Raw genomic sequence first — 25,803 nt, 5'->3', positions numbered from 1 at the left:
CCAAATTTACGAGAGGACCCCCAACTCAACAACCCACAGAACTGTCCGGTGACTTTCTCCATGGGAGACAAAGCACCAAACCTCTTGCAGGTTATGGTGGTTGAGTAAGAATAAAACAAGACATACTTCTGTGGGGGCTTCCTGTGGGTATGGAAGTTGGCTCCATTACAATGTGACGACACGATGAAGTCCAGAATTCCCTTTGTCGCTGAACACAAAGTTCTCTTTCACTTGTTTTTGTAATTTGGCCACACAAAACGTTGCAAACAGGAAAGTAAGATAGAAGATAACCTTGCCTGTTATTTCTCACATTCCCACACATCTTTAGCATGTGAGTGCAACTTTTTGTTTGCAGTTAAATGGGGCCATCATTGTGTCATAACAGGTCTCCCAGACCCCACAACTCCCAGCCCAAACAGATGCAAACACACAAAACCCACTTAAGAAAAACGTTATGTGGAATTGGCACATGGGAAGAAAGGACCATGCGTCGGCCCTGTGATGGCCTGGCGGTCTGTCCAGGGTGTCTCCCCGCCTGCCGCCCAGTGACTGCTGGAATAGACTCCAGCATCCCGCGACCCCAACTGGGAAAAGCGGCTTGAATAATGGATGAATAGAATAATATCGCAGTTTTGGGGAGGTGTGTCTAAAATGATGCACTGAACTTGAGTCATTATGGCGAAATATGAGGGTAAGTTCAGGGTTTATACTGTTAAATATATGTTACTAATAACTACTGACAACTAGGCGGGTAGTAAACATTATTGAAGATCCAGCAACTACTGTAAGTCAGTAACATACTGACCAAACCACGGCCTAAATAAAGACCATGACTGCAGTGCACTGTGGGCCATCACATTGGTTTGTTTGTGTGTGAACGTGTTTTTGTGAAGAACGCGTCATCACATGGTGACACCCTTCAACTGAATGAATGGGCGCGTGTGCAGTGGATACTAGACACGCCCCCAGTGGCTGGAAAATGGCTGCCGGATTCCAGCTGGGAGCAACAATTCTGAGGGGCTGACACTCCGTCCATCCATCTATTCATTATCTTAACCGCTTATCCTGCTCTCAGGGTTACCAGGATGCTGGAGCCTATCCAAGCAGTCACTGGGAGGCAGGCGCGGAGACAGCCTGGACAGGCCGCCAGGCCACCACATAGGGCCCACACACACACACACAGACACAGACACAGACACACATTCACACCTAGGGACAATTTAGTACGGCCAATTCACCTGACCTACATGTCTTTGGGAGGAAACCAGAGCACCCGGAGGAAATCCACACAGACACGGGGAGAACATGCAAACTCCACACAGAGGACGACCCCGGATGACCCCCAAGGTTGGACTACCCCAGGGCTCGAACCCAGCACCTTCTTGCTGTGAGGTGACCGCGCTAACCACTGCGCCACCGTGCCGCCGCCATTGGGAACTTCTCAGGTGGAAACGTTTTTCCTCCCCTCAGTGGAACCATCGGGACACCTTTAGTTTGTCAACACTGTGAAATCCATCTGAGCCACCTGAGGTTAAAAAAAAAAATTTCAACCTTTGGCAGAAAAGACGTCAGCTAAAGCGTTGTGATACAGCAGTGTATAATGAAAGAGAGAAGTGAAACCCTTAACTGCAAGTTGTAATGATGCGCTAACTGTTGTGTTAAAACACTGACTCACACTAAACTAGTTTCAGAAAGACTCAAAACCAGCTAAGATTCGCTATTTATTTACCAAAGAATAACAGTTTAAAAACAGGTCATGACATAGTCAGATGACATTTAAATAGAGGAAAAGCTCATTAAAAAGTATTTCATTAAAATGTTAGACAAGTTTCACTTTAAATACATCACAATCTTTTCAAAAAAAATGTTTTTCTTCATGCAAACTAATTTGAATGATCCATTATGAGTGTATGCTTTACAGCGACAGGTTGACGTCATTCTTAAGCTTCCCGCTGCTGAGGCTATGGATCATGGCGATCATAGCCGAGTGTTTGTTCAGTTCCTCCTCCTTCTGCCTCAGCTTGGCCTCAAGCTGGCCCTTCTGCAGCTCCAGAGACGACGCCTGCAAGCGGGGGAGAGGTTAGGAAACGCCCAGACTCACGCCTCGGCCTAGCTACGTTCAGGAAGAGGGATCAAATCCTTTGGTGGATATCTATGCTGTTGATAGTTAGGCTTTTAGTGTGTGAGTGTGTATGTGTGTGTGAGAGAGAGAGCGAGAGAGAGCCAGAGAGGGGGAGATTGAAATTGTTCTACTAATGATTCATGGTGTTCAGATTTCTCAGACTTCTATATTTGTATGACACTTATGTGTGTAACTTTTTTTGTCAGTAACCCAGACCAACAGTGATGACTGAGTTAAAAATACTGACAGTCTCTCATTTAAGGGCCTGATAATATTCGCTCTTCAGGTTCCTCCTCTGATCTGAAGTATCAAAAAACATGTCCAGAGATGGTGTCGAGGTTGAGCAGACATCCCACCTCTGGAACCTTGTTTCTCTGCTAGCCAACAGGAAGGAATCCCACCAGAACTTCCCGTCCGTCCCTACTCCCCGTGTCCACCACAGCTTTCATATGGTCTAAATAAACCAACCCTGATGAGAAAAGGATCCAAATGCACAGATGCTCTAAATTTGAATTTAAACACTACAAAACAGACTGGTTAAACATCAGCCACTTTGACACCTGCGTTTCACCACCACCGTGGTACATTCTCACAGTAGATTATACTTCCTGTTCTCTGTTACAAATCTTTTGGACATTCTACTTGTGATACTTTGAGAATAGCCAGCAAACCAGCAAGACATTACGGCATTAATTCATTTCTACCCATTTTTTTTCTACTTTTTTAACGATTTTATCTCACACAAGTCTTGGCTTTTTGTTACCTACCTCTCAACTGGAGTGTCATTACAAATATGAACCACGCCCTATCAACTGAAAATATGATTATCCAGAGACCTCAAACTTTAAAAATCACTTTTCCTGCACCATAATCAAACTGATGTCAGAAGAGGCGTGTCATGGCCATCACCTGGTACTTCTACTGAGATATTCTCCATCAACCCATTCCAGGGTGTTTCTGGAATGAAAGACAGAGACCCCGTGCAACCCCCAGCTTTACCCGGATGCTGGCGTCCTTCCTGGCCTGCTCCGTCTTGTTGAGCTCCTTCCTCAGGGCATCCATGGTCTCCTCCAGCTCTCCCCTTGCTCTCTCCTTCTCCCTCCCACTCTCCTCCTCTGCCCGCAGCTCAGCACGCAGGCCTGGCAAAGGCAAGGGACAGGATCAGTTTAAACACAACCCCCTGACACACAAACACAATAACAAATGGACCGGATCAGGAAGCTGGAGAATCACAGCAGCCTTCTCGTGATGGGCACAATCTTTACCAAGTGGCGAACGGAATCGGAGCAACCAATTCCACACCGTCAGTGCCGTTACTCCGTCACTACAAAATGAAAGCACATATTGTTGCTCCAGTGCTCACATTTGTTGGTTAAATGAATACATGTGCTCCAAAAAAACAGCTAACACGCTGATCGCTGCATTAATGACCGTGTTGAACAGCCTTACTGTGCAGTCACATGGTGCTGGGATCAAATCACATCAGCTCATATACGGTCTCGTGTGGACAGAGGGGTTTCCAAACATGAAGAGTAATACAACATGATGGCAGAGGAGCTGCATTTCACAACAAGGCCCAATGACCCCTTTAGAGGCAAAAGATAGTAAGACAAATTTTCAAAAGGGCTAAACACCAACACAGGCGCCCTGGTAGCCAAATGGTTACGGCACATGCCACATAACCACAACGTCCCTGGTTCGATTCCAGCCAGTGACCTTTGTTGCATGTCATACCCACCAATCTCCCCCCTCGTTTCCTGTCTGCCATTTCACTATCCTCTATCCAATAAAGCCAAAAAATAATCTTTAAAAAAAAACACAAAAAAAAAACGCCAACACCACTGTTAAAATGTAGTCATGATGAGAGGTCTGAAGCATAGATAAGATACATAGATAAGATACAACTGACAGAAACAAGGACGAGAAGGGTTATCAAATAAATAGAAAAAAGAGAAAGGCAGCAAGGCAAAAATACTGTTGGTAAGTATATTTAAGCATTTACCTCTGTTTTTATAAGCATATATCAAAACATTTCAACTATATCCATTGCTACATTCTTTGGAAAAAAGATTCCAATATATGCTTTTTAAAAAGTCAATAAACAGGTGCTTAAAATACTGCTTCCCAACAGATAGACATACATATGAACAGTGCACTAGATAAACATAATTGATAGATGGTGGATGAATAATCTACTACTACTACTTTTGGCTGCTCCCGTTAGGGGTCACCACAGTGGATCATCCGTTTCCATCTCTTCCTGTCTTCTGCATCTTCCTCTGTCACACCAGCCACCTGCATGTCCTCCCTCACAACATCCATAAACCTCCTCTTTGGCCTTCCTCTTTTCCTCTTCCCTGGCAGCTCCATATTCAGCATCCTTCTCCCAATATACCCAGCATCTCTCCTCCACACATGTCCAAACCATCTCAATCTTGTCTCTCTTGCTTTGTCTCCAAACCGTCCAACCTGAGCTGTCCCTCTAAAAAACTCATTCCTAATCCTGTCCTTCTTCATCACTCCCAATGAAAATCTTATCATCTCCAACTCTGCCACCTCCAGCTCCACCTCCTGTCTTTTCATCAGTGCCACTGTCTCCAAACCATATAACATAGCTGGTCTCACAACCATCTTGTAAACCTTCCCTTTAACTTTTGCTGGTACCCTTCTGTTGCAAATCCCTCCTGAAACTCTTCCCCACCCACTCCACCCCGCCTGCACTCTCTTCTTCACTTCTCTTCTGCACTCCCCGTTACTTCGGACAGTTGACCCCAAGTATTTAAACTCTCACCTCTACTCCTTGCATCCTCACCATTCCACTGTCCTCCCTCTCATTCACGCATATGTATTCCATCTTGCTCCTACTGACTTTCATTCCTCTTCTCTCCAGTGCATACCTCCACCTCTCCAGTGCATACCTCCACCTCTCCAGGCTCTCCTCCACCTGCAACCTACTCTAGCTACAAATCACAATGTCATCCACAAACATCATCGTCCACGGAGACTCCTGCCTGATCTCGCCCGTCAACCGGTCCATCACCATCTCAAACAAGAAAGGGCTCAGAGATGATCCTTGATGTAATCCCACCTCCACCTTGAACCCATCTGTCATTCCATCTGCACACCTCACCACTGCCACAGGTCCCTCATACATATCCTGCACCACTCCTACATACTTCTCTGCAACCCCTGACTTCCTCATACAATACTACACCTCCACTCGCGGCACCCTGTCATATGCTTTCTCTAAATCCACAAAGACTTCTGACCTTCTCTATACTTCTCCATCATCATTCTCAAAGCAAACATCGCATCTGTGGTGCTCTTTCATGGCATGAAACCATACTGCTGCTCACTAATCGTCACCTCTCCTCTTAACCTAGCTTCTATTACTCTTTCCCATATCTTCATGCTGTGGCTGATCAACTTTATACCTCTGTAGTTGCTACAGCTCTGCACATCGCCCTTATTCTTGAAAATCAGTACCAGTATGCTGCTTCTCCACTCTTCAGGCATCCTCTCACTTTCCAAGATTGTGTTAAACAATCTAGTTAAAAACAGATGGTGGATGAATAATAAGATAAATAAATAATGACAAGTGGAAAAAAGTTAACTCATGTATCAGTTAATCACATAGTTTTTGGAGATGGGGACACGGTATGAAACAGTATGCCTGCTGTGACTATCAGCTTAACGGCAGCAACAAAACCATCACTGCATCCCACTGACCTGTGATGTCACAATCTCGCTGCTGTAAGTCTGACTGGAGAGTCCTGATCGTCTCCTCTCTCTCCTCCAACACTGACGCGGTCCTGAGAGAGAGAGAGAGAGAGAGAATAGGGACAGAGAATGTTACGAAGAGAAAAAGAAGACAGAGAAAGAAAAGTCATTAAGAGAGTGAAAAAGAATGGAAAAAGGCAGAGAAATGAAGAGAAGGAAGAATGAAAACAAGCATTACAGTATCTAACAATATTAATGTTCAATGCACAGGCCTCCCAGGTTTCCCATTCCTTTCCCATTATGTCTGTGTGAATTTTTGTGTGTGTCTTACTTTTCATGCTGTTGTCGCAGTGCATCGTGGGTCTTCCTCAAAGTGTCATGCTGTTTGGTGAGGGAGATGTGAGAGGCCTGAACCTCCTTCAACAGACGCTCACTCTCATTGTACCTACACACAAAACCCACCATCATTTACTATGGCAGCTCACACCATAACGGAATGCAATACAACATACATAACACACGAGGCCCACCCCACAATATCAGTCAGCACGCCATACCGACACAGCACACTACATGTCACCATGCAACAAGGCACAAAGCATTATGCTGCGTGTGTGTGTGTGTGTGTGTTAGAACAGGAAAACAGCTATGTGCTGTGTTTTAAGAGTACCAAACAAGTACAAAACTTCCACATCTGCTCTGTGAAGTGTCATTCACTGCTGACATTGTTTGCAGTTGTTATAAGGAGGGCTGACCCGAATGCTTTGAAGCCTTCGATCATTGCCATGGCAACCGAAGGCAAAATTTAAACCCCCCCCCTTTTTTTTTTCAGGGGACAGTAAATGGCAGTAGGCAATATGGCACAGGAAAAACATCAAACTGTGATGGAGCCAGCAGGACGGCAAAAAAAAAAAAAAAAAAAACAGTACAGGACGATGGGTTGCTATGGTGATGTTGTATTGTTTGCAGAAAAAAATGAATTATATTGTAATTATATTGAAACGTCTTCACGGATATATACCAATTCCAGTTGCACTCAATTCAATTCCTTTGGATAATTATATTGTACAAAATTGTTTTTTTAATATATACATAATTATATTCCATAACACACAACTGATGTTGTGTTTTACTTTATGTAGAAATAAAGAACAGCTACCTAACTATTTTAACTTTGGGCAGCAGTGTCATCTGCCATTGTCGGCATAACTTGCCAGTGTCATCTCATTTTACCATCCTGCTCTCATCCACAATAACGGCATTCGGTGTCCAGGTGAAAGCAGCATGCTAGCTCTCATCTCTTCTACACCCAATGCAACGTCATAGGATGCAACTTACAGCTAGTTTGTAAGATGTCCAAAAAGTGTCTGGAATAACTTTAAAATTTGGTGAGGATGACCCCCAAAATACCGAGTGCCAGCAAACATATGAGCAACTTAATTTTTATGGTCTAAAGCAGTGGTTCTCAAAGTAGGGTCCGCAACCCATAGCTAGCGATAATTTGCTATAAATTATAATATTGTGCTGTATCATTAAAAAGTGCATATCTGGGGTGTCCGGGTATTGTGGCGGTCTATTCCGTTGCCTACCAACATGGGCTCACCGGTTCGAATCCCCATGTTACCTCCAGCTTGGTTGGGCGTCCCTACAGACACAATTGACCGTGTCTGTGGGTGGGAAGCTGGATGTGGGTGTGTGTCCTGGTTGCTGCACTAGCGCCTCCTCTGGTCAATCGGGGTGCCTGTTTGGGGGGGGTGAGGGAACTGGGGGGACTAGCGTGATCCTCCCACGCGCTACATCCCCCTGGCAAAACTCCTCAAAAAGAAGCAGCTGGCGACTCCACTTGTATCGGAGACATGTGGTAGTCTGTAGCCCTCCAGGCAGAGGGGGTGGAGCAGCAACTGGGATAGCTCGGAAGAGTAGGGTAATTGGCCGGATATGATTGGGGAGAAAAGAGGGGGGGGTGCATATCTGGGGACACTGTGGTGGCTCAAGAGCACGTACCACATAAGGCTGAGTCCTTACCACAGCAGCCTGGGTTTGAATCCGGCTTGGGCCCTTTGCAGCATGTCATCCCCTCTCTCTCCCCTGCCTTTCCTGTCTCTCTCAAGTATAGCTATCTAATAAAAATGGCGGAAATGCAAAAAAACCAAACAAAATAAACATATCTACAGATGGGGACCATTTGTGCCAATAAAACAATTATATTGTGTCCATTACCCCCATCCAGTGGGAGTAAGTGGTATTTACATGATTCAAATTGAAATGTGTTTCTATTTTTCCACTATGAAACAGGTCGGTGTTACGATTATGAGAGGGTCCTTCAAAAGTTTTCTCCCCTGTAAGGGGTCCCTAGCCCCAAACGTTTGAGAACCACTGGTCTAATTGATTATTGCAGTCCCCCCGGATACTTTCAAATACTTGCTGCCAAATATTCGAAGCCCCAAAAAAGGTATTCGGGACAGCCCTAGTTTCTACAGCATTTGAGTTATCTTGGCTCTCTAACCCTCCCCCGTATATCTGACCTGTTGAGCAATGTGTTGTATGCCCCTTTAAGTGCCTGATGTTCTTGGGAGTCCTGCTGCAGCCTGGCGTTGTGCTGGAGTAGTTCCTCTATGTCTGCCTTGGAGCGCTCTAGCTCCAGCACCTGGGCACCCAGCTCACCCTGCAGAGCCTCCCGCCGGTGTTCGGCCTCCTTCAGGAGGCAGCCCATCTTACGCGCCTATGAGCAACATATGCAAACAGAATGGGAAGTTAACACCAGCTATCCAACATCCATCCATCCATCCATTATCCAAACCGCTTATCCTGCTCTCAGGTTTGCGGGGATGCTGGAGCCTATCCCAGCAGTCATTGGGCGGCAGGCGGGGAGACACCCTGGACAGGCCGCAAGGCCATCACACAAAGCCGACACACACACATCAAACAAAGGTATCAAACAAAGGTGGCTAGTGGCTAGTAGGTTTTTTCCAGCCTGTTCTTTAAATGTGTAAGTCAGTCAGTCAGACAGTAAGATATACATAAAATACTATACATTATGTATACAGCAGAATTTAAAATAGGCCAATATCAAGTTAGTGTGTATCAAGGATGTAGATATTAGAATTTGAACTTAGCCAAAATGGCATGAGTATGTAATTATATTAAAGAGGACATCTGCAGTAGAATTTTGAACTTGGCCAAAATATAGTGAGTGTGTACAAACAGGATGTATGTGTTTGAATTTGTACCAAGCCAAAATCGACCACGTATGTAACCAGAGGAAGTAGAAGTGTGTTGGACCAACATGGGGGACGTGTGTGTAAAAGCTGGACTGAGCCAACATGGACAAAGTGTGGACAAAGTGTGCATTACCTCAGATTCAGCCTGAGCTCTTTGAAAGCGGTATTGTGCGATGAGGCGGTCAGCCTGAGACAGAGCCAGTGCTTTGGCCTCCAACAGATCTTGCAGACGAGTCTCCTTAGACTAAGCGAGAGAGAAAGAAAAACTAAAAAAAAAACTGTTGTGATGTCGTCATTACCTTATGGCTTGGTCCTCCCTCACAAATCAATACACAAGTCAAGTTTCTGTTCAGTGCTGTCCTTGGTCTTTAATCTTCTCTTTCATTAGACTCCTAGCCAACCACACAAAAATCTGGTTTGTGGCTGCTGTACATCTCCCATGCCAAACAGCAACAGAACTGAACTACCAACCCGACCAAACTTAAATCAGGGCTTTGTAAAGCATGTTGTAATAACGCTTTTGAAAAGTGCTACATAAATAATGTTTACTACCCAGTGTTTTGCCTAGCATTGTCGTGGTGGGTTGGGCCACCCTGCAAACCTTCGACCCAGCTACCACAGCAACTGCTTGACGGCACCTGATGCTTTCGGGAGCCTACCACCCAGTCTGTAAAAATCTAGGGGAAACGCAGTTATCAATATCACTTATTTTACTATGACTACCACCAGGGCTCAAAATTAACGATGTCCCGATGTCCCAGGGACCATAAAAAATCCTACTGGGACACAAATATATTTTGTCTGGGACAATTCCGGGACAGTGAAAAAAAATGTCAAAGTAAACTTCGAAATAGGTGTTATTTGCAAAGTCATTAATTATGAGTATCTAGACGTTACTTTGTCGTTTGAATAACTTAATAAAAATGTGTGAACGGCGCAACTACAGAAGGCTTACGTTCTTGCGGCACCTCACGATAAGGCAGTCAATCGCCTGTTAGTGCAAATCATAGAATGCATTCTACGTCATCCACTCTGCCAGTGGCTGCTGCTTGACTCGCGCCAATGCAACATTCATAGAGCCAGAGCGATAGACCATCATCAACGACAGTTAAAAGAAGAAGAAAGAAATGCTGAGGTGGTTGAATAAACAGCCCCCTGATGCAAGCCCCAATACTGCCGACTCCGAAACGACTGCCGACTCCCGAAACTAATATTCACATGTTTAATAAAAGAATAAGTATTTTAAACTTATATGGTGGACCAGAGTCCATGGTGTGATGATTAAGTGACAAAAAAGGATCAAATTATATTTATTCTGCAAAATTGGGGGGGCAACGACAAGAATTAAAATTTGGGACACTGTTGGTTATATCCGGGACAATACAAAGTAGAATTATGGACAGTTGTGGGACACTGAGGAAAAAAGTTAATTTCGAGCGCTGACTACCACTACCACTACTACTAGCAGTAGAAGATTTATTATCATAATTGGCATCGTTTGGTTGGATGCTTTTAGATTTTCAACCTGACAGTATACCACTGTTTAGGACACGTCAGAGCGGATTCTGTTAAAAGGTACTTACTGCTAAAGCAGAGAGCTTCTGTTCGTACACCTCGATGATCTCAGACACACGCAGGTCCTCAATCTTCTCCTGCAACTACACACATCACATCAGAGACAAACATGTTCTTGGTCAGTCCAATATATTGACTTTTGAAATCAGAACGTTTTTGTTCCAGCTCAAGTCTAAGATTGCTGACAGCCAAGTTTTGAGTTTGCATATACGAGGAATCTGTCTTTGTCAACATTTCAAACAAGTACCCCAAATTAAAATATTTGTGCCTACCTTAGGATACAAAGGGTTTTAGAAATGCACCTGTACTACTTTCTTACTGAATTTAGCTGATGCTCTTATCCAGGAGGACCTACGTTAAGTATAACAGCAGAATGAGTTACCCTAAAGCTACAGTTTGCATGTATGCTGACAAAGACCTCATTTTAACTGGTACATTAACAGAAACACAGACCTCACAGCCGGTCTGCAGCTTCTCAACGAGACCATGTACACCCTTGCTTGAGCTGCTCATGTCTGACAAGCTGACATTTGCTCTGGGGGGCAGGACTTCTGACACTGCCAGGCGCTTGACAGACAGCTCAGCCTCCCTCTGACGATAGCTGTTGTTGGCAGCAATGCTTTCCCCTAGACTTGAGAAGAAATACTTGTTAGGGTGGACAAATTAATGATAGCAAGGCTTAGAATGAAATAGCCAAAGGTCATCACCCTTCACCCTCATCAGAGGCCATTTCTCACCCTCTTGTCTGTGTTCTGTCAATGTCGTCTGACCATTTCTTTTCAAACTAGCCATCAGATTGTAAAGGTCTGAATGCACAATGTATGTTCCCACTAGTGCCACATCACAATTTATATTAGCACATCTAATAAATAGTACAAATTTGGGTATAAGCAATAGTGAAATTCAATTCAATCTCTATACTGGGACAGCACAATGGCTTTGTGGTTCTCTTTATAGGCCAAAACACACTTGGGGTGCCTGTGTATGCACACTCACATTAATGAAGGGAAGTCAGGGAGGGGCGTGGCCTCAAACAGCAAACTCAGACCACTCCGTACTCGCTCTCTGTAGTGGGAGGTCAAAGCCAGGGAGAGGGGAGTCACCATCCTCTGGTCCTGACAGAGAGTAGGATAGAGAGACATAAGTAAATGAAAGAGACTCTGTGTGTGTGTGTGTGTTTGTATACATGTTTAGCTATCCTTGTGTGGACCAAATGTCCACACAAGGATAGCAAAACCTGACAGCACGTACCTTGTGCGGACGCTCCGCACAAGGAAAAGGGTCTATTTTAGGGTTAGGAGTTGGTTTTAGGGTTACGGTTAGAATTAGGGTTAGGTTAAGGTTAGGGTAAGGGTTAGGGTTCGGCATGTAGTTTGCGTGGGTAAGGTTAGGGTTAAGGGCTAGGAAGTGAATGTAGTGAATGAGGGGTCCACACAAGGATAGTGAAACACAACTGTGTGTATGTGTGAGTGTAAAGCATAACACTGGGGCATTTCTCTCCCTTCTTAACCTTAAGTGAGAAGAGGTCTGGTGCTTTTAAAGCTGTTGTTACTGCTTTTTGGTTAGGCTACCTCTAAAGCCATTTTTCCATGAGGGTCAGCATACACTTAGCTCCCTGACCAACCATACTGAGAATCAACCAGGGCAAATGGAGCACATCTGTTTCCATTTAATTTAAAGAACCATGACAGTCAAAGTGACCATTGAAAATGTGATGGTGATGGTCGTACACACTACGCAGTTGTCGGTTACACCACAGACAGTGGAGGAGTAATTATTTTGTGCAACAATTTTTTATCTTAATGTACACTACCGTTCAAAAGTTTGGGATCACCCAAACAATTTTGTGTTTTCCATGAAAAGTCACACTTATTCACCACCATATGTTGTGAAATGAATAGAAAATAGAGTCAAGACATTGACAAGGTTAGAAATAATGATTTGTATTTGAAATAAGATTTTTTTTACATCAAACTTTGCTTTCGTCAAAGAATCCTCCATTTGCAGCAATTACAGCATTGCAGACCTTTGGCTTTCTAGCTGTTAATTTGTTGAGGTAATCTGGAGAAATTGCACCCCACGCTTCCAGAAGCAGCTCCCACAAGTTGGATTGGTTGGATGGGCACTTCTTTGAGCAGATTGAGTTTCTGGAGCATCACATTTGTGGGGTCAATTAAACGCTCAAAATGGCCAGAAAAAGAGAACTTTCATCTGAAACTCGACGGTCTATTCTTGTTCTTAGAAATGAAGGCTATTCCATGCGAGAAATTGCTAAGAAATTGAAGATTTCCTACACCGGTGTGTACTACTCCCTTCAGAGGACAGCACAAACAGGCTCTAACCAGAGTAGAAAAAGAAGTGGGAGGCCGCGTTGCACAACTGAGCAAGAAGATAAGTACATTAGAGTCTCTAGTTTGAGAAACAGACGCCTCACAGGTCCCCAACTGGCATCTTCATTAAATAGTACCTGTTAGAGCCTGTTTGTGCTGTCCTCTGAAGGGAGTAGTACACACCGGTGTAGGAAATCTTCAATTTCTTAGCAATTTCTCGCATGGAATAGCCTTCATTTCTAAGAACAAGAATAGACTGTCGAGTTTCAGATGAAAGTTCTCTTTTTCTGGCCATTTTGAGCGTTTAATTGACCCCACAAATGTGATGCTCCAGAAACTCAATCTGCTCAAAGAAGTGCCCATCCAACCAATCCAACTTGTGGGAGCTGCTTCTGGAAGCGTGGGGTGCAATTTCTCCAGATTACCTCAACAAATTAACAGCTAGAATGCCAAAGGTCTGCAATGCTGTAATTGCTGCAAATGGAGGATTCTTTAACGAAAGCAAAGTTTGATGTAAAAAAAATCTTATTTCAAATAAAAATCATTATTTCTAACCTTGTCAATGTCTTGACTCTATTTTCTATTCATTTCACAACATATGGTGGTGAATAAGTGTGACTTTTCATGGAAAACACGAAATTGTTTGGGTGATCCCAAACTTTTGAACGGTAGTGTAACTTTAATGCAACATTGATGGTTCAGGAAAGGATACACAAAATCTGCACTGAGAGCTGATGTGCCTCTTGGATACCTTTGATACTTTTGCTGTTCGTTATTAAACTTATAAAACTTGTATGCAGTGCTTAACAAAACTGTATGCCTAAACCTTGGAATGAAATCACAGTCAGTGATTCAAACAATTTTATTAAAATGCAAAAGCTGAAGTGCGAATTGTAATGAAAAATGATTGTAATGAAAAGAAGAAACACTAAAAGTACATTCAAATACAAAATAGCCAAGCATAGTGGCAAAATATTTGATCATATAAACAAACAACTACACAGTAGAAAATATGTTAAGACTATATCTAACTCAAACATGCCATTATGGAACAAGATGCCTGCTGCAACAAATGCATGCCCGCATTTTGTGGAAGTGAGCGACTACTCAACAATCTCTCAATCTGACTGCATCGAGTTGAATTTGCAACAGACATCAGGAACAAAAAATGTTGGAATAAACTCATAACTGATCATAGATAAGCTTGTGGAAAAGGTTGGCTCAGTGCTTGGGGAGGAGGTTGGACTCACTGGGGACTGTGGTGGAAACATGCACACAGAGTAAGGTGCAGGCCATCCTGGACAATGTCAGTCATCCCCTCCACAACACCCTGGCAGGCCAGGGAAGCAGCTGCAGCGGATGGGTATCTCACTGCACTGCAGGGCTGAATGGCTCAGGAGAACCCCAACCACACTCGCACCCACTAAACTCTGCATAAACTTTCCAAGAACTACGTGGTACTGTTATTCATTCATATTTATTTCTTTATACGACTCTTTGTTTTTAAGTAATTTTGTTTTTAGCCCTGTGCATGCTGCATTGTCTTATTCTATTGTATATTGTATCTTGTATTTGTTGTATGCTGTTGCAGAGTGTGAGCTAATGCACAACTTAATTTGCCCCAGTGGGATGAATAATCTATCTATCCATCCATCTATCCATGCCCATCTCTGAGAACAAGTTGTATTTTCACTGTCCCCCAATCATCTCCTGCAACATTACTGTGGCTACATCAAGATGGCTGCTTTGTCAGTTTACTGGCCAGTAGCTAGTAACAGCATCCAGTGAGTTTTATCAACTGGTTGTTGTTGTGTTAGCACCACTTAGATTGTTGTGGTCTCTAGTGGTCTTGTAGCTCTGTTTATTTCCTTTTCTTTGGCAGCATCGTTTGTCAGAATCAGAATCAAGTTTATTGGCCATGTAGGTTTGCACATACATGGAATTTGACTCCAGTTTTTCATGGCTCTCTGTGTACTTAACATAGAATAACAACACGAGGGGCGTCTGGGTGGCGTACCGGTCTATTCCGTTGCATACCAACACGGGGATCGCCAGTTCGAATCCCTGCGTTACCTCCGGCTTGGTCGGGCATCCCTACAGACACAATTGGCCGTGTCTCTGGGTGGGAAGCCAGACGTGGATGTGTCCTGGTCGCTGTACTAGCGCCTCCTCTGGTCGGTCAGGGCCCCTGTTCGGGGGGGAGGCAGAACTGGGGGGAATCGCGTGATCCTCTCACGCGCTACGTCCTCATTGTCAGGTGAAAAGAAGCGGCTGGTGACTCCACATGTTTCGGAGGAAGCATGTTGTAGTCTCCAGCCCTCCTGGGCTCGGCAGAGGGAGTGCAGCAGCGACCGGGTGGCTTGGAAGAGTGGGGTAATTGGCCGGATACAATTGGGGAGAATGGGGGGGGGGGAGATCCCCTCCCCCCCAAAAAAATAACAACACAACACTTTTCAGATGTATATACACAAGGATTGACCATGTTTGTAATTTGATCAACCAGGTGTTTTAACGCCTCTTTAACAAAGGCCTGTGGGTGGGATAGACACCAACCAGATTAAATCATGAAAATTCCCATGGCGAACAGAATGGTTCACAGTCAATGAAAAAGGTGTCGCAGTGAGGGCTGTATGATTTCTTCAACAATTTGACATCCATACACCAACCTTAGTTTATGTAGAAGCATATGCCACCACCCCATTTTTATCCGATAGTGCCGTGTTCAATACTGCAAACCCTGCTTCACGAAAGCATTTTTATACATTCTCATAACAAACTGCCACCTCAAGCTCCCGCTGACCTCCTCCACCCTGATTCAATTCAAAAGCTTGTTGTTGTGTACATTTCTACAGTAAACAAGTAGCCAGTTGAACTGTGACATCTCTAGTTAGCATTACCTCCAGCCATTCTGCAACATTCACCAAAACCTCCTCCATCCCATGAATTGGGAGCTTGTATATGGTTCTATAGCTTGAGGAGGTACTAAATTTGAGTACCGGGTCCTAACAGGGAACTGTGTCACTTCTAAGCAAAATGCTTTCTGAACCCATAAGCCCAGTAAATCACCCTTAAAGACTTCACAAGCTCCCAACAACGTGTGGGTACCTGCAGGATCCGGTAGAAGGTGGTCTCCATGTCCTTCACCTGCTGCTTCAGCTTACTCATCATCTCCAGAGTCTTCAACACAGCCTCAGCACACACCTGGCTGAAACAGATACACAACACAGCTCCCATTAATAACTTCATATTATGGCTTGACAATTATCTGTTGTCAGAATACTGTGATTCTAATTTTTCACAATTAGCTAATTGTGTTTAAACAGCCATAAACAGTCTGGGTGATAAAATGAGAAACAGTTTCTTATTACTGCAGTACTGAACTCCATAGCGTGCCACCATTTTCACATTCCTGAGTAAATATGTACGAGAAAATCACTTATTTACACCAGGTTTGCTACAGTTTTATATGATAAACAGCTTTACTGAAATATTTGTAGCACTGTTCACGATAATATTGCCTTTGATTTTTTTAACATATGCTCTTCCACAGATTCTCATTCATAGTGTTGTTTTAGTACCATTATTCTATATAATGGTAATTAAACGTTAATTATTTTGAATGACACCCATACATTTCAGTACACTGTGGCCCTCCTTGACTGCAGGCATGCTCACTCACCTGAGGTCGTTTTCCGAACTGGGAGGGGGGCAGGTGAGGGGACTGTTGCTATGACAGCAGGAGAGGAGGGTTTCAACCTGCGAGAGGCAAAGCTGAGCGCTCACCTGGCAAGCCACCAAGCACCGGGTCGAGTCCTCGCCACACACAAGTGGACAAGTTAAGGCTTCCAAACAATCCAAAAACACACATGCACCCACCCACCCACCATCGTAAAACACAAACCGTATATAATAATAGCAAGTCACTTCAGACAGAAAGTGAGTTCACAGACTGGTAACAGTCATGTAACAGTAAGGTGATAAGACAGGTAACAGTCAGCTTCCAGCCAGGTAACAGTCAGGTAAAGGGTATCCAACAGTAGGTCGGTGATGTGTATGACACGTATACAATGTCCTCTTAGCTGAGCATCTCCTTGTGTAGAGTCAACCTGCTTCAACAGCTCAAGCACAACCGGGAGCAACATCTCCACAAAGCCCAACACATATCCTGATACACTCTCTGCTCCCAACGCCTCCTAGAGACAGACACGGACAGAGAGAGAAAGAGGCAGAAACAGAGGGAGGTGGAAGAGAGTGGGCAAAAAGAGTGAGAAAATCAGTATGAGAGATGTGAGATACAATGGCAGGTTAAACTCTTATAGCAGATCCAGTGTTTTTCCTGTTGAAAATGCTGTTGAGTCCAGAAGGTATTGGTGACTAGGCCTCAACAAATGTTCTGAACACAAGTGAGTTTTAAGTACAACAAGGAGTGTAATGTTATACCATACCTCCAGAAGCTCATTTAACAGCTGCAGGGCCTTGAGAGAACATGAATCAGCATCCTCTACAGGCAAGCTCAGCCACTTGACGAGTGCTAGCCCAGGTTCTTCCTTGTGGCTGCCATTCAGCTCATTCCTCAGCCTGCGGCTCGCGGTTCTGAGCTTGGGCCCAGCAGGCTGGAACACCACCTCACACAGCAGTGAGCGGAGTGCAGATACATTGCACAGAGCCAGGAGCAACTCCAAAACCTAGAGACAACGCATACACACAAGAAACACACAACAGAGTGAGGCTTTCACGTCAAGCATGCTCTCACAACGAGATCACACTGGATGCACTATCTGATGCTAAGAAGACAAGTTAGGGTGCCACTGCAGGGTGAGGGTGCCAACTGTTTTTTTTCTTCTTCTAATCGTTCATTCATTATCCAAACCGCTTATCTTTACTCAGGGTCATGGGGAGGGGGAGATTTTTCTAGTCAATGTATTCCTTGTTTTGCACATTATTTACCTGTCAATAATGTTTATTATCATTATCTAAGGTACTCAAAATATCACCTGTACCTCCATCCCCATTACTGGATAATATTGTCATACTGATTTATTAACCTCCTGTGTCTGCAGTTGTATCACCTTTGTCACGCTTTACATGTTGGGATACTTGATGTGGTTCCCATAAATGCCTACATACTCATATATCTACAAACACACACACATACATACACACAAACACACGCATGCGCACATCCATGGACACTCCCTTCCGAACTGAGGTTTGAATTAACCCTCTACACAAACGTGTATATGCCAAGATGATCTTTCCTTCTCCACTTTAAACTTCTTTTAATATAAATTGCATTGTTTTAAACTTGTGTATCATATGTGCCATTATTGGCACATATGATACACAAGTTGTAGGTCTGTGATGGACTGGCGGCCTGTCCAGGGTGTCTCCTTGCCTGCTGCCCAATGACTGCTGGGATAGACTCCAGCATCCTACAACCCTGAGTAGGATAAGCGGTTTGGATAATGGAATGGATGATACATACGTTTCATACAGGAAAACGGAACAAGCCGAAAGAAGAAGTGCCATTTAAATCAAGTGGGAGTGACTGGTTTGTATACTTAAGTCTTTAAAATGAGGATGGATGAGGGTAGGTGAAGACTGTACTGCAGTGTATGCGCCTGGGTCTGTCTCCTCACCTTAGATGCAGAGTCTGGGTCTTTTCCATGAAGAAGACCCAGTACCTGGGACAAACATGCTGAGAAATGTTCATACCTAAACACAGATGAATGTCATATCAAACCAATTATTTTATGAACCATGGAGCCAAAATACAAAATACAGTATACTTACAGCTCTATGGTAGCATTGTGTGTGTGTGTGTGTGTGTGTGTGTGTGTGTGTGTGTGTGTGTGTGTGTGTGTGTGTGTGTGTGTTTGCCTGTGTACCTGGTGAGATAATCCGCTATCTTGGGGTTTTTCAATAGGTCGACCAAGAGGTCAACGGAGTACTTCCGAGTCAGAGTGCCATCACCATTGACAATAATGTTGAAAACAAGCTGGAAAGTCTGGTGAATATTCTTTGCATCAAACAGCTGAAAGCAGGACACACAAACAAAGATAAGATGATTAACACTTGACAACAAACACCTCCAGGGAGGAAAACGACAATGATAACTGATGAAACAGAAATAAAAGAGGAAATCTGTAATATGAAAAACCCAAGGGCCTAAGAAAAAACATCCCACTGAGATAGACAGATGTGAGCAAGACAGACAAATGTAATTGACACAGACAAACAAAAAAATGACACAACTATAAATTTAGGATAACCTAAACCTTAAACTAAAATAATGTAAAAACTTGCAGTGACTTGGCAACCTATCCAAGGTGTCTCTCTGCCGTTATCCCTATGCATGCAAGGATGCCACCCCAAACTGAACTGGATTAAGTGTGTATAATCAATGGATGGATGGATAAGTTTCCTTAGGAGTGAGCTCATTATTATCACTAGCAGGACTGCAGGAATAATGCAATTCTTACAATTCACACCAGTCATCTGTTTTTTTTGTAAACAGTTATAAACCTGTTTTATGTTACAAATACATTTGATTTTTAATGTTTTGTTTTATCTTATGTTTTGTGTAAGCAAGACATTGTACATTCAAGGATTCCAAATGTATCCTTGAATGTACAAACTCTCTTACCTACACCATCTGAAAGATTCGGGTTCAGAATATTGATGAATATGAAGACAAATTAATATACTCAGATTTTTTTCCTTTCAATTGCAAAGCTCTAAATGAAACCGAGAGCTCCCAATGTCTATTTCACTTGCCTTTTCTCCAACTGACTCATTAAGTGTGAGGCTGGCCAGGATGGAGAGGGTAAACACTACCACCGTCAGACTGTTGTGAGCCAGGAAGTTAATCAGCGTGCGGTAAAACTGCTTCACATTATCCTATACACACGTGCACAAAAAGAAAAATCTCAAAAAAGACCCAAGTCAAACACTGCTAATGTGCACTGCAGTTTGTAAGTTAGTCCACTCTCAGCCACCAGGACAGGTTAGAAGCTATTGTTTGGAGGCTCTCCTGTAAAAATCTCATAAGCTTTCCAGCCCCAACACACACACACACACACACACACACACACACACACACACACACACACACACACACACACACACACACATACACACATACACACACACACACGCCTCTGATTGGTTCAATCTTGGCATTTTGAGATCCGCATCCTCCTTGACAGTGAGACTTACCAGTGACTTGATGTGGCTCTGCACAGAGTGGTTGTAGCGACACAGGTTGGCCATGAGGCCCAGGCATGGCATTGAGATATCATTGTGAGACTGGCTGCATCAGGACACACAGGACAAAAATTATTATCAGCTTGTGCAGCACAAAGTATTGGGCCTTTATTCTAATTATTATGTGTGCGCTGTTGCTTACATGTTGATTATGAGAAAAGCTATGAGCTCATGAATGTAATTTGCTGAGTGTAATATCCCTGTGTCGTACGTCAGCTTCTGTAGAACTTGTAGGCACTGAAATGAAAAACAAATACACGTGGTACTTTCACATATAAGTTTTATACATACACAGGCATACAGGTAATTATTAATAACACTTTTTAAAACAATGTCAGAAAAGACTTTCCATAGTATTAGAAAACTAAGTTTCTAGACAAAGTGTCCTGATGTATGCTCAATAATCGAGGTAAGGATATCCCAGAAGTTGAATCAGTTCATCTGGACACAAGAACTGATTCAACTGAATCTCAACATCTTACAATGCTGTGATTGAAACTATTCCCCAATCCTCTGTGACTAGTACACATGGCCACTGTAACTCTAGTTAATGGTCACGGCAATTTGCATTTGAAACGATCGCTGGTTTCGGTTGTGATGCAACTGTGCCGGTTTTGGTCATTATACAGCGGTGCTGTTTATAAGGTTGGGGATACCTGCAGTCAGCTGAGACTGATGAAATCACTTAGATGAGTGATGAAACGTTTCTCCCACTAAATGTTGTGTCCAGATGAACCAATTCAACTTTCTGGGATTTCTAGTCAAAGCTAGCTGCCCAGGAGGTCTCACGCTTACCTGTAGTACCAATGGCTCTTTGGGCGTTGTGCTGTGCCAATGGATGATAGCTGCCAGGGTGCTGGTCAGGTTGCAACTACTGTGGAGCACGTCCCTGCCCTCGTCTTCAGAGGCTAGAGGGGGAGAGCAGACATAAAGGTAAAACACAAGAATGGAAACACAGCTTACAGAAGAGCAGTAGTTTAAACAACAAAAAAGATAGCAACCAGGTTTGCAATGAGAAATATCGACACATCCTGCATAGACACTCTTGTGTTGTTAAGTCACGTATGTCTGAGTCATGAATCTGTCAATGGCCATTTTGGCCCGCAGATGAAAAAAAAAATTATGCTACTCTTCAGTTAGCTAAAACTTAACCGATGTGGCCAACATGTCACTGTAGCAGCAGATCAAAAGGAAGCCGGTGAGAGAAAAAAGGACGCAAATAGGGGCAGAGTATAAGGAAAAATTAAAAGGTACTGTAGCCAACACAGCAGCATAAGAAACAATGTTTTTGGTAAGTAAACAAATACAAAAGATTTTGAGACTATGTCACTTAATCTAAGCTTCTACACACATTGCAATAAAAAGAAGCAGCAAAAACATCCACCTTCACAACAGCAGAACATGTCAAAATGAAAAACTAATTGATGAATAAATGACCATGCCCTGTACCATATGTACAGGGCATGAACAGCAACAGTAAATCAATCAGCACTTGGTAAAGGATATGGACACAGACAGTGGGAAGTGTAGATCAATCATAAGTAAACAAAGTGTAAATTGAGCCAATGCAGACACTGTACTGTTGCGTGACTAATGAACATGTGCAATCATATGCTTGCTAGACTGTTAAATGGTTTCCCTCTTCTAGTTAAAGGTATTACATCCTCAACATACTTTATTATTTTCTAATAAATCAAGTTAATATTTACATCAATTGTTCATCTTTACCTAGTTGTGCCAGCAAAGAGATGATGGTGCTTGTGAGGGCAGGACTGGTGTTTGGGTCCCCAGCAAGCTCCACCAATCCACTCACACACTCGCTGGGCAGCACCTGGCCCGATGACAACAGCTGGTCACATTTAAGAGCCGACACCTCCTGAAAACACACACATAAAGTTTTCAAAAATATTAAGAATACAAAACAAGGTAGGGATACTTCACAGCTTCTGGTGTCCAAAAACCGTGAGACTGGATGTTGTTGGGGGGGGCTCTCTGTACATGCTTTCAAACATAAAAAGCCAAAGCACCCCAAATCAGAGTTAAAATGCTTCTATTCCAGATATACTTTATTGTCCTCACAAAGGATATTTGTTTTCAACTTTTATACAGAGCCACACATAAAGTAAATACATGCAAACACACCATACGACACACATTGAAGATAGGGAGACAACACATTATCACAGGATCTAATTGGCTTGACATACATCAGATTTGAAGACAATAATATGGGCATGTAAGCTCTATGTAAGCCCCATAGCCCTGATGAAGGCTACGGGGCCATAAAACGTTGGGCGGTTTTTGAAATTCTGAGCTAATTAACGTCAAGCCAGTCAAATTAAAGGCTTTTTTACGGATTGCGTTGCGATGCTATTTCTTTTCCTCTTTTTTTTATTATTGATATGGTAGGGTACCATTAGCGATGACTATAACCTGGGCTTACCTCCACTTGTCTCTGAAGCTGAGCTGCGTTCTGAGACGACTTGCTCTCCCTGTACTGCTGGATAGCAAGCAGCAGGGACTTCAAACAGGTGGTCGTGTCCATGCTTTGAGAAAATATACGTTTGTTTATCGTCAGGGCGAAGAGCCAAATAACAGATTTAACAGCCAAAACGGGTCAGCGTTATTCACCGAGTCAAGTTAGCCAAGGCACGTTAACATAAACCGGTACATGCTAGTTCATGAAGCTAGCGAACTGGCTAACGACATGAACATTGTGAACGGGTTTCTCCGACCGCCGCCGTCAATTAAAAGCTACCGTCAAAAGACGCCAACTTTACCAACATGTTATTTAAGTCTGTATGCTTCACTCGGCGATGGGCAATTCCGTTCGTTTTGTCAACTTGCTTCACGGTACGCCGCCATGTCTAAAAAACAACCGTCACCTCTTCCCGCTTTCAACTTCGAACGCGTGGGGGAACAGTCCATGTGTCGGAGAGGGGAGACACGAAATACTAACTTCACATTAACGCGGATAACTCGAGAATATTCTGTAAGACGTAATATATTTCATATAACATACATATATATAAATATCTACTAAGTATATTATAAATTATTTTAGCATGTATTCGACGAATACTGCAAACTACCCTGTGACTACCCTCCTGTCTGCAAACCCTGCCCCCGGTCCCGGAAGTGCTGTAGGCTGGCTAGGTAACGTGACCAGCCAGGAGGGGGTAGGCATGGACCGTAGTTCTGAACCGTTTCCCCCCGTTATTTGCATTTTCTGCATTTTAATAAATCCTTATATATTCTATGTATCCTTATATGTGTTCTTCTTTCTTTAATAGGTCCTTCACGGTGCATTCATCTTGGGAAGAATGGTTCCCCAGGAGATGAAGGGCAGGGATCCTGTAGTCCTGAGACCAGTATGTTTTAGGAAGTCAGTCGAGTGGAACAGGTGAGGTCCAGTGGCTGGTAGCAAACCAGAAGAGGGAGGCAGGCATCAGTGCTGAATTGCATGGGAAAGGGATACTGCAATCAACTATATCGAGCCTGCAGAGTTCAGATGTGCAAATGTAAGTTTGGAGACAACATTAACGGAGTCTAAATACATAACAGGTGTTCTACAGCACCTTAGTGCTGCATATGGATCATAAAAGAAGCCGTCCAACAGGGACAATCATCACTCAGGCGAAAGGACATTGTGGGGCAGGTGTAACAAGGGACTGATGGGTTAGGTTTGGGCACGGGACAACATGTACATATACAGCAACTCAGGTAGAGGACAGGAAAATATAAAAGTATATAAAAGCTGTGGATTGGTGGGGGGGACTTTACACACTTTACATATTCTGGGATTGCCCCAAAGCTCCCTGATTTCTGGAAGAATGTCCAAAAGGAGATTAAACAGGTTTTGGGTATAAACTTTAATCTAGATCCAGCACTTTTTATACTGGGTATCCTGCCTGATAATATGACAGATAGTGTCTTAAATTCTTTATTGAGAAGTCAGCTTTTAATAGCAAAATAAAAATAATAACAGTTTCCTGGGTGAAGCCGCAGCCCGCCAGCATAACACGGCAGAGAGACAGGGTGAATAATGTCTACGTCATGGAGAAAACCACAGCAAGATCACAGTGGAAAACATACAGGTTTGATGAAAGATGGTCACCATTAATACAGGCAATGCCAGAACTTTAGTCACCTCTTTTTTTCCCCATTGTATTTATTTTCATTTCTATTTTTAGTCCTATTGCACTTGTTTCTTGTGTTGTTGTTGTTTTTTTTCTTCCCTCGGGTGTAAAGTAAGCATGTGCTATATGTGTGTGTACCATGTAAATTAAAACAAATGCAACTGTACACATATCTGCTTCTAGTTGTATGTTCTTTGTGCTGTGTTGAATAAAAAAAAATCAGTTAAAAAATGTATATAAAAATGTATGTACATTTGAGCTGGAGGAAGTGCCAAAGTGTGCCAAGACAATGTCCTCAGGCAAAGCAGGGTTCAGTTGATGAACTGGGAACATGCTGAGAGGACAAAACTTGGGGCTGGAAAGAGCGGTAGACTGACAACCTCTTTTGACACGCCTGTGCTCACACACTCAGCCCTGAAACTTTTAGTTTTTGTTGCTTAGCAAACGATGCTGCCGGCTGACATGACAGCAGAGCTTTAAGTTCTCCAAATTAGGTGAAAGGGTGAGTATATTAGCTTGGGGCCTCTGTGAGCTATGTTCAGCCATCCGGTGTGAGAGTGTGGAAACTGTGGGTTTTTTTTCAGTATGTGATCATCATTTGTCCTTATGTCCCCTGTTACTGTCCCTGATATAAACAGAATAGCTGAGTTAAGATCAACCATGATAGCTTCCGTAGGAAAGTTACAACATGCAGAGGCAGACATGCATGTAAGTGCACAGTAAAAAAGGCAGCTGCATCGTGACACCCTGTCTGTCTGTCCGTCTGTCTGTCTCTCTCAAACGTCACTGCAGATTGCGGGGGCGGGTAAAAATGGCTATTTATGTGAGCCGGAAAAAAAAGAACGGAAGAGTGTAAACACTGTGACGTTGAAGCATTGTTTAGCAGGACGGTCAAGGCCAGGGTAAGGGTAGATTTTAATTATTACAAAGCAGTGAAGGATCTGGACAAGCTGGCAACCATTTGGTGTTGTAAAGGGGTGATGTGTTCAACCACAGAGGATGAGCTGCGTTTTGCTGCAGAGCTCAGATAAAAGGGGTCTTACCTGTTTTCTGTTTTTTTTTATGTTTTGAGCTGTTGTTGAATGATTATTGTTGGGACTGTTAAAAGATGCATGTTGAGTGTTTGTCTGTAATTTGACAAATATTGTTTCTATTGTTAAAAAAAAATATCAAGTTTGTTTTTTGATATATATATTTTTTGTTAAATAAAGACTTGTTTTAAAATTCAAATTCTCTCTCTCTCTCTCTCTCTCTCTCTCTCTCTCTCTCTCTCTCTCTCTCTCTCTCTCTCTCTCTCTCTCTCTCTCTCTCTCTCTCTCTCTCAGAATAATGCCATTCCAGGGTCCATATAACTATGTTTGTCTTTGCAGCTGTCCTCAAATTTTCCTGTCAAACCAAGTTTGTGTCTCTCGGTTGTTTTGTTTATCTTC

The 25,803-nt window shown here is 43.2% G+C and overlaps 1 protein-coding gene across 1 annotated transcript; it reads right to left on the bottom strand.

Moving 5' to 3' along the window:
• Positions 1–1,720: 1,720 nt before the first annotated feature.
• On the bottom strand, positions 1,721–23,077 carry cip2a (cellular inhibitor of PP2A). The gene is made up of 21 exons (XM_056299710.1): positions 22,678–23,077; positions 21,963–22,110; positions 21,030–21,142; positions 20,377–20,471; positions 20,187–20,280; positions 19,746–19,868; positions 18,857–19,002; positions 18,608–18,683; positions 17,414–17,653; positions 16,999–17,161; positions 16,648–16,795; positions 16,074–16,173; positions 11,635–11,753; positions 11,092–11,269; positions 10,647–10,721; positions 9,197–9,307; positions 8,368–8,564; positions 6,174–6,287; positions 5,852–5,934; positions 3,122–3,261; positions 1,721–2,062 (listed from the first exon to the last, which is right to left on the bottom strand). Exons 1-21 carry the CDS (start codon positions 22,777–22,779, stop codon positions 1,916–1,918), a joined length of 2,712 nt encoding a protein of 903 aa, XP_056155685.1. The 5' UTR covers positions 22,780–23,077; the 3' UTR covers positions 1,721–1,915.
• Positions 23,078–25,803: the final 2,726 nt, after the last annotated feature.

The sequence above is a fragment of the Lampris incognitus genome, chromosome 19 (genome assembly GCF_029633865.1).
Source record: "Lampris incognitus isolate fLamInc1 chromosome 19, fLamInc1.hap2, whole genome shotgun sequence".
Lineage (NCBI taxonomy): Eukaryota > Metazoa > Chordata > Actinopteri > Lampriformes > Lampridae > Lampris > Lampris incognitus.
The sequence above is the reverse complement of the archived record's forward strand: the minus strand, read 5'-3'. Positions and strand labels throughout refer to the sequence as shown.